Source organism: Myotis brandtii, unplaced genomic scaffold (genome assembly GCF_000412655.1).
Source record: "Myotis brandtii unplaced genomic scaffold, ASM41265v1 scaffold115, whole genome shotgun sequence".
In the NCBI taxonomy this organism is placed as follows: domain Eukaryota; kingdom Metazoa; phylum Chordata; class Mammalia; order Chiroptera; family Vespertilionidae; genus Myotis; species Myotis brandtii.
The window spans coordinates 18,514,133-18,524,199 of NW_005353967.1; the positions used below are offsets into that span (position 1 = coordinate 18,514,133).

At 38.0% G+C, this 10,067-nt stretch overlaps 1 protein-coding gene across 4 annotated transcripts in view; it reads right to left on the reverse strand.

Annotated features, from left to right (window-relative positions):
• Positions 1–10,067, reverse strand: part of WDR41 (WD repeat domain 41) — a 52,914-nt gene that overhangs the window by 9,773 nt on the left and 33,074 nt on the right. For all 4 annotated transcript variants that reach the window (XR_001364538.1, XM_014549976.1, XM_005858059.2 and 1 more), the window contains 2 exons: positions 9,332–9,442; positions 2,947–3,131 (listed from right to left, as the gene is read on the reverse strand). Coding sequence is in view for 3 of the 4 variants with exons in the window: in XM_014549976.1 (XP_014405462.1) it covers positions 2,947–3,131; positions 9,332–9,442 (296 nt within the window). In the remaining variant the exon portion in view is untranslated. The remainder of the gene's footprint in view (positions 1–2,946; positions 3,132–9,331; positions 9,443–10,067) is intronic.

The following is a 10,067-nucleotide window of genomic DNA, read 5'->3' on the forward strand; positions in this document are numbered from 1 at the left end:
TGCCTGCCTGCCTGATCGCCCCTAACTGCTCGCCTGCCTGCCTGATCACCCCTAACTAACTCTGCCTTGGCCCCTGTCACCGCGGCTTCATCCAGAAGGAAATCTGGAATGACGTCCAGAAGGTCGTTTGGGTGTCTGGTCTAATTAGCATGTTACACTTTTATTATTATAGATAACAGCTAGAAAAAGGGCTGGTAGATCAGCCCTGCAGCAGAAGCTACTGAGATACAAGCTAAGTTTTCATTCAGGTAACACAATACCCTTGGGAGAATTCCTTAGTTTCTTTTTCCTGCAAAATGTGAGCAAAATTACTTGCACTCCATATTTTATCAAGAGACCTATAAAGGATATGAAGAAGCCTATGCTAGAGTGGCACTATAATTTTAAAATCCTCTGAAGGCTTCATAAAAATGTTTTTCCAAATGTAGTGTCTATAATAATAAAAGCATAATATGCTAATTAGACCGGACAGCCAAACGACGACCTTCTGGATGTCATTCTGGATGAAGATGTGGTGACAGGGGCCAAGGCAGATGTGATTAGGGGCGATCAGGCAGGCAGGCAAGTGGTTAGGGGTGATCAAGCAGGCAAGTGGTTAGGGGCGATCAGGCAGGCAGGAGAGTGGTTAGGGGTGATCTGGCAGGCAGGTGAGTGGTTAGGGGCGATCAGGCAGGCAGGTGAGTGGTTAGGAGCCAGTGGTCCCGAATTGTGAGAAGGATGTCCGACTGCCAGTTTAGGCCCGATCCCTGCTGCCACTACCCCACTCCTGTGCACGAATTTCATGCACCGGGCCTCTAGTTAGAAATATCTCTTTATTAAAACAACTTTAATCTTTTGAAAGTATTTTTACAATATTTATCTTACTTCAGCCTCATAACATCTCATTAAGGATAGGAAAAGCAAGTATAATTGGCATCTTTCAGGTGAGCAAGTTAAAACTGAAAGATTAAAGTTACACATAAAATTAAGACATGAAGTCAATATTTATACTCAAGGTCATATTACTCCAGTCCTTTGCCCTTTCTTTCCTCATATCATACTGCATAGGTTCTCAAATCATTTTGCAAGTCACTAGGCTTTTGGTAGCACATATCTTAGAATCATTCATTCTTGCTCATTAGGTACCCCAGTGAAGCAGACCTTTCAAAAATCCCTACAGATTGCCTCTCTGTTGTCTAAACCTTACTTATGCGGCCTCAAACCCAACTCAGACCTCCAGTATCTGGACCAAAGCATGGCCCCATGGCTTACCAGAGTCTATGATCCCCCTGACCTTCAGAATTGGTACTCCACATTTAGCAATGCAAGCTGAGGATCAATGCCAGGGGCATTAAGGAACAGTTAGCCAACTTGCTAAAATCTAGAACCCTATTGGTAGCATTCAACACAAAGAAACTAGTTTTACAGACCAGGAAATCTGTACAGAGTTTAAGTAATTTATCCAAGGTCACACAAAAAAATTATATACACACCTAGATAATTAATGAGCTTTAAGGCTGCAGTGAGTCAATCAATAGACTCTATCATTTACCTGTTATCAATAATTAATGGGCCCTAGTAGAAAGAAAGAACCCCTATAAGAGGAGGAAAGTCAGAGAAAACTGAGTAATGTTTTATCAAGCATTTATAGTCAATAAGCATCTATCAAAATTGTTAAGATTAAAAAGAATGCAAAATTAAAAACTTTTTAAATACCAATTTTTTTCAGAAAGTAGAAAAAGATTTAAAAAGAGAAAATTAAGAATAAGTTTTAGGACTCCAACTCCTAGAAATCTAGTTATCTATCTTTTCTGAAACCCTATTGTCTTTAGCATATATATTTAATTTTTTTCAACATAAAATTGGGACATAAAGAAATTTAATCTGGTTATACTAGTGTTCTGTATCCTAGTCTTATCCTATTGTTTTGTTTTTAAAGTGAGAGAGGTGCAAAGAAAACAAAAAAATATGCAATACTCTCTTCATCCAGGACATTATTTATGAAATGTGTAAATAAAAATAACATGCATATAATTAGAAAATTTAAACAGTGCAGAAAGGCACAAAATACAGTGAAATAAAAGCTTCCTCTCTTCAAAGGTTACAACCCTTAAACATTTTTGTTGTTGTTAATCCTCACTAGAGGATATTTTCCATTGATTTTTAGAGTGGAAGAAGCTGGGGGACACGGAGCGGGGGGGCATGGGGCGTGTGTGGTAGTGGTAGAGAAACATCAATGTGAGAAATTGATTGCCTCCCACAAGTGCCCTGATGAGGGGTGGGGGTGGGGAGGTCGAGATCAAAACAGTGAGCCTCCAGTGCACGGGCCCACACTTTAACCATTGAGCCATGCCTGCGAGGGCTTAAACATTTCTTATGATTACATTTATTTCTAAATGTAATCATAAGGAATGTAAACTCCCCTTTAAATACATTTTCTTAGCCAGGATTCATTAATCCAGTGCTATTCATCTCTTACTGCAAAAAAGATGTAAAGTACTTCAAGAGCATCACCTCCAAGGCCTAAAGGATTGAAATCAGTAATTCTCAGACAATCATCTTGCCCCAGGATGCTAGGAGACTAAAAGAAAAAAACTCTTCAATATTTTTATTTCCTTTACTTCTCTAAGAAATGCACCAGAATCTTAAAAAGGATTCTTTTCCCAAAGTGTTTCTTAAAACAATTTAAATCATTATTCTCAAATCCTATGGAATTATTTAATCCAACCCAAAATTTCAAGAGAGCTTTTAAATCTGTGGCCATTTAATCACTTCCTTGCCTTAAGGATAGAAGCTAAAATTAAAATGCTTTTTTTTTTAAATGCAAGTGGTATAATCTTCAAAAAATATCAGAACATTTTAAAGCACAACTTTAACATGGGTAATAATAGGTTAAATTTTAAAAATTAGAAACAGGGTTTATTTAAAAAGGCAACTTTATAGATATTTTCTTGATTTTTTTCTTACCTCTTCATCCCATGTTAAATGATGAATAGAAATGTCATTTGGTTTTTGACACAGTTTTATTTCTTGCTGAGTGTCCAGCTGTGGAAATGGGTCCCAGAAGTTGTGTTCACAGGCCTGCATAGTCCAGTCCAGGGTATCCCAGATGATCAGCTCTCCAACATGGGAGCCAGTCACAAAACTCAGATCTAGGTAGAGTTCATATAGAGCTCATTATTGATCATTTTACCAACAGATTAAAATGAATGGACTGCCTAGTAATAATGCTCTACAAAACCACAATAATAAGAGCAGTGAGGTACCTAGATGAGCCAAACAGGGCAATTAATATAACAGAACAGAAAGACCAGAAACAGACTCAAGTTACCTATTTAATATATGATAATGATTGCGTTTCAGTTAGTGAAAGAGAAATACCTCATGCTAGAACATTTGGTTAAGTATTTTGGTTACTTTGGATCATATAGATTTAGAAAACCTACATTTCTCCTGTGTGTTTCCTTTAACTTCAACTACTACCACACTCACAACACTTCTGATATCAGATGTGTGGGTTTTTCCCACACCAAGTAATTCTGTGACAACAGCGAGGTGACCTACAGTTTAACTTAATTCTGACACTATCTATCTGGAGACAGGATCAGATGTCACAGGTTAAGGGCTCAGTCCCCACACACACACTTCAGATGACAATAATAACAAGTTCAAGTTGTTACCTGTGCTTCTGGCCAATCAGCTATAAATCAAAGGTTCTCACATCCCCTACTCAAGTTCAATTAATTTGCTGGAGCAGCTCTCAGAACTCAGGAAAACAGCTTACTTAATTACTACCAATCCTATATAAAAAAAGGCTAATATGCAAATTGTCCCCTTGGGAGTTCGACCGGCTGGGAGTTTGACCACTCGCTATGACATGTGCTGACCACCAGGGGACAGCATGGAATGAAGAAAGATCCCGGCCGGCCAGGCCTAGGGACCCTCCCTGGGCACGAATTTTGTGCACCAGGCCTCTAGTATGTTATAAAAGAACTAGAGGCCTGGTGCACGAATTTGTGCACCAGTGGGGTCCCTAGGCCTGGCCTGCAGGACCAGGCGGAAACTGGCTCTCCAACATCCCCAGAGGGGTCCCGAATTGCGAGAAGGCGCAGGCCAGGGAGGGATGCAGGAGGTTGTCCAGCCAGGGAGGGACTGCGGGAGGGCTCCAGGGTGTGTCTGGCCCTTCTCGCTCAGTCCCAACTGGTCATTCCACCATTCAGTCGATTTGCATATTACCCTTTTATTATATAGGATATGATAAAAAATACAGATGAACATCCAGATGGAGATGCACAGGCAAGGTATGTGGGAAGGGCTATGGAGCTTCCATGCCCTCTCCAAGCATACCATTCTCCCATCACCTCCACAGGTACAGCAACCTGGAAGCTCTCTGAATCCCATACCGTTGGGATTTCTATGGAAGCTTCATCATGTAGGCAAGATCAATTATTAACTCCATTTCCAGCCCCTCTCCCCTCTCTGGAGAATGAGGGATAGAGCTGAAAATTCCAAGCTTCTAATCATGGGTTGGTCTTTCTGGTAACCAGATCCAACCAGGAACCCATCAAGAAAGAGTGGCCTCATCAGAACAAAAGACACTGAAATCACCCAGGAAATTCCAAGAGATTCAGTACCCTATGTCAGGAAATAGTAGAACAAAAGATGCTCATTGTACTCTAATCACTTAGGAAATTGTAAGTTTTTAGAAGCTCTGTGCCAAGAACTTGGGACAGAGCCATATATAGAGATATATTTCTTCTATTATTTAATACCAAAATAAGTTTCAAAGAGATTAAAATATTAAAGATGCTTAAAGGATTGAAGAAAACTATGATCAATACTTTTTATGAATATGGAGTAAAAGGCTCTAGGGGAGGCAGGGTGGGGACTGGGGAAAGGCATCTAAGTTAATATCTGCCTAGAAAAAAAAAACATTTAAATGACAAAAAGATGGGGAAATTTTGCAACTTAGATGTCAAAATAGGTGGGGTTTTTATTTTTTGTTTTTAAATCCTTACCTAAGGATAAGGGGTTTTTACTAATTTTTTTTTTGAGAGGAAGGGGGTGGGGGGAGAGAGAGAGAGAAATATCATGTGATAAACATTGATTGGTTGCCTCCCACATCCGTGCCAACCAGGGATCGAACCTGAAACCTTTTGGTGTACGGGATGACACTCCAACCAACTGAGGTAAAATAGGTTTATTATATTTGATACATAAGAAGTTCTTGGAAATCACTAAGATCAAGAAAAATACTTTAGCAGAAAAAATGGGCAAAGGCTCTGAACAGGCAAAACAAGAAATATAAATGGTCAATAAACATGTGAAAAGATGTTCCCTTAATAATAAGAAATATCCAAAAGCAATGAGATACTACTTACTGACTTGCAAATGGGAAAGATTATAAAACAGGAAAATACCCAAATGCTAGTAAAAGCAAAGGGAATGAGCACACTCCCACATTACACACTACTAATATTCTAGTATAAAGTGATATAATCCCTTCAAATTTGGAAATACACATCAAAACCTTTAAAAAATGTAAACCCATTGATAAAAACAAGTCCACTTACAGAAATTTATCCAGAAGAAAGTATACATAAAAGACATATATAAAAGGTTGTTATACATAGTATTAAAAGTCTGAAGATAACCTAAACATACAATTGGTGACTGAATAAATAAGGTATACATAAAATGAAATGGTAATGCTGTTATTGAAAATTAAGTTATAAAGTATGTTTATATCGATATGCAAATATACTCATGACAAACTGTTACAGAACAGAAAACCATATGCATACACATATACACACATACATACGCCCAGAAAAACACCTAGAAGTATATGGACTAGTGCGTAACACTGTATGGTAGGGGAATTTTTATTTTAATTTTTACATTTTTTATGTTTCTCACTATTTTCTCATTTTTCTACTATGACTATGTATTACTTGTACAATTATAAGGTTTTAAGTCCTTTAAAAAAATGAAATTAGTGGACCAACTAAGATACTTTACAAATTATATATTTAATAGAAAATGTTCAACTGCTGAGACTAAAAATGATCATGTAATTTATTTTAATTTTTATACATTTAGGGTAAGGTAGAATAGAACAATGCAATGTGAGTTTAGAAAGCCAAGTTCTAATTTTGCTTCTGCCTATTACTAGCCATGTGGTCTTTAAAAATCACTTAACCTTTCTCTAGCTTGGATTTCTCATGCATTAAATGAGGATGATTGTAAAAATCAAATTAAATAATAAACGTTTAGCCATTTAAAGAAGACATCAAATGTTATTTTTGAATGCCGGTATTATTTTGAGCCCCTGGTATTATTCCCTATTAATGGTTTTAAAACATCCAGTTACTTGTAATTTAGGAATACAGAGATGAGTTAATTATTATTTAATTATTCCATTTATCAAATAAACCAGGACAGAAATCTAACTAGATGAATAATCTCTTAGAAATAAAGAATTACCAGCAATCATACATGTAAACATTATTCTATCTTCGTGCCAAGTCCACTTCCTATAGTCTATTAACAGACTCTATAAAATTTGCTCTAAGTTCATTTCTCATCCGTGGAGAGAAATAGGCTTCTAATTTTAATAGTGAGAAAGTTAAGGGAGTACTAATCTTTCCATGACCTTCTTTTACATCCCTTTTCCTCTTCTTTCCAACTTCAGTCAAACTACAAAAGAACTAGAGAAAATAAGGAGTGAAGATCCTTGACTTTAACTCTGCATGTGTCCTAACACAGTTAATGTACTGAAACCACAAAGTTGTCTGCTCTGACTTAATCCTCCAAGTGTTTGTGATTCACCTATGCAATAGATAAAAGTATTCGTGTCCACTTGAAATTTTTCACTAAAAACAAAATTACTGGCACTCCCCTAATTCAATGCAGTTTATCGCTGTGTAAATTATTTATATTCCCAAACAGGTCATTCAAAATGTTTCACACAAAACAACCTCAATGATGTATTACATGTAGATGGATTTTCAAGAGTCACTTAGTATGAAAATATCACCTGGCATCTGTCTACCCATCCCTCCCAAGTACTAATACTTTGTGATTACTTTTATCATGTTGTCAGCACACACACACACACACACAAAGGAATAAAATAAATGAAGTACCCAGAGCCTTTTGCCAAAAGATAGAAGCAAGGTTTATCTTGTATGTCTACCTTAGAAAACTTTCTGCCAGGCATTCAGATATCTTTGGTAACTTGGTATTCATTATTCACATTTGTCTACCATTCTAAGGTTGCCCTGGGGCCCTCACTAAAAATGCACTTCCCCTGTGAATTACAAACCCAGTAACTGGCCACACTTTTCATTGGAATTGGTAGGACAAAGAAGCAGGGCTGAGGGTGGAGCTGAGAACTGTACAACATAATCATCTCAAAACTGCCAAAATCTGCAGCAAGGCAGACATGCCTACGTACAAGATCAGACTGTCACAATGTCATGTTCACATCTTACCAGACTACTCAACCATGTATGATTCCTATATATCCTTATTATCTGTAGCGTAAATTTACAGTCATGGAGTTTATAAAGTAAAAAGTACTAGGGCTTTTCTGTAGTTTTCATTAATTTTTTTTGCTTCAGTGTTCCATTTTCCTCACCTTGAGAAGTTGGAAAGAAAATACTTGAAAAAAGTTTTCTTGGTTAAACTGTTATTAACTTCTCTACATATCATCACACAGCAAAAGAAGTGCCATGAAGTTAAGGCTACCTCAGTAACATTCCATCAACGTTATTAAGGAACCATGCTGGGTCAATGGTACAAATGCTTCGCCACTAAAACAAGACAACTAGGCATGACCAGTTCAATGGGTCAGAACACAGCTGTGCTTTTCCCAGTAGCTCTGAGGCCTTGGAGCTTATGGCTCAGTGCCAGAGGGTCTTTCAAATAAGAATTTGCCTTTTGTGCTGCCATCCATGGCTAGAGGAAAAAGAGCCCCCTGAGAGAAATAAAGGAGTGCTCCCAACATTGTTACTTCTATCACCACAGACAAATCTAGTCCTTAGAAAGACTTGCAGCTAGGTTGTACAAGAAGATGGCTGTTGGAGAAGAGGACTGTGGAAGTGGAAGGAACATTCTCACTGACGTACTGAAAAATGTTACTAAATGGCATACAAATGGAGACTACAGTTAGTGCTGTCTGTGCCGCTCTTTTCCTTTGCCGCATGTTTATGCAAAGTATTGCTCAAAAGAGCCAACCCAGGTCTCAGGTCAGGGGGTGCAGTCCAATCCTCCCACTATCATATTATGGCATCTTACAGAAGCTTCTTACAGTCTCCTCCAGACTATAGAAGTAAAGCCACCCAGAAGGCCTCTCATCTGACCTCAACACAGATCACCCAGAATAACTGATGATATGCCACTTTATTTGAAAGTGAACTAGGTAAATGCCAGGATTTGTTGACTGGGATCCTATCCTGCCGTCTGATGTCAGACTGGGCTTACAGAACATACTCATTATAATTATTATGAAGTTTCCCTGGTTGGTTGAGTCGTCCCATGCACCAAAAGGTCATGCCCAGGTTGCGGGTTCAGTCCCCTGTCTGGTTATGCACGGGAGGCAACTGATCAATGTTTCTCTCTCACATTAATGTTTCTCTCTCTCTCCTCTCTCCTCTCCTCCCCTCCCCTCCTCTTCTCTCTCTCTCTCTCTCTCTCCCTCTCCCTTTCTCCCCCCTACCTCCCTCCCTCCTCTTTTTTTCTCGCTCTCCCATCCTCTCTCTAAAAAAAATCAATACAAAATATTTTTTTAAATTATTATGAAGCTAAATAGGAGTCTAGCAAGTCAAAATTCACAATCATGAGGAAGGACAGATATGACCCATTTTCTGCAGACCTTTACCTTACTTTGGTGTTATTTTCTGATAGTCTTCAATCATGAAAACAGCTGCCTTAAATCCTGCTCATTCAACTGTAAGTATGTAACTTGCTATATAAATCATACTGTGTGGTCTACAAAATTGGGACTAGCCAGAACCATTTGCCAAAAATTCCAAAATGCTACTAAGCATTAGTATTTACAGCCTATGACAATCATCCCACAGAGCCCATGATAATGATGCTCTCCTCCATCTCCTCTCTCCTCACTTTATTCTCCTTGTGCCTAAATCTAACTCTACCAATCTAGGAAACTTCATTAGTTCCACTGCCTTGAATTTCACATATAAAAGACTGCCAATCCCTACTAATCAAAATTATTTCAATGAAGATAATTATAGACATCCTAGAACAAAACAAGACTGAAGCTCATAACAGATTGTTAACAAGTATAAAATTTTACATAATATAAGCATATACACATTGAGCTTACCATTGATATTAGCCAATGAGAGAATATTATCCTGATGATCAAGGAGGCGCTTAACTTCAAGAATATCCCATTCTAGTGATCCTTCTATGGGTGCTACCAACCTGAAAATTACTACATGAAAAGAGAGATATGATTTTATTACAATAGTCAAAGATAAAATTATATTTCTGCTCAAAATACCAGTATTTCATTAAGTTAGAAATGTCTAATATTGAAAACCTATCTCCAAAGGGAGCCTTATTCATACTACTTTAAAATATTTCTTTCAAATGCTTGAGATGTTTGAAATGATCTACTAAAATCCCAAGTGAGTGTGTGCTTAGAATTCTGTTCCTTTATCAAAACTCTTCTAATTCCACTACCCCAATCCTTTCCAGGACTCCACTGCAGTCGGGCTATCCTGCTTCACTCTCTACCTAGCTATTGACTGGTCCACATCAGTGAATCATCTCCACCATCAGCTTTCTGTACTCATGTTCCCAGGCCAGTAAGCATTGCTACAAAACAAGCTACAAATTTATGTTTAACTTAAACTCAGAGAAGACTTCAGCAGTTGCTTTCATATTTTTAAAGTTTTCTTGATACCTAGGCCTACACCATCCTATATAATAAATAACAGACAAACATGGTAATTGACCATACCTTCGCTACGCCTCCCATTGGCTAATCGGCGCGATATGCAAATTAAGCGCCAACAAAGATGGTGGCTAATTTGCATACTGCAGGCAGGATGGGT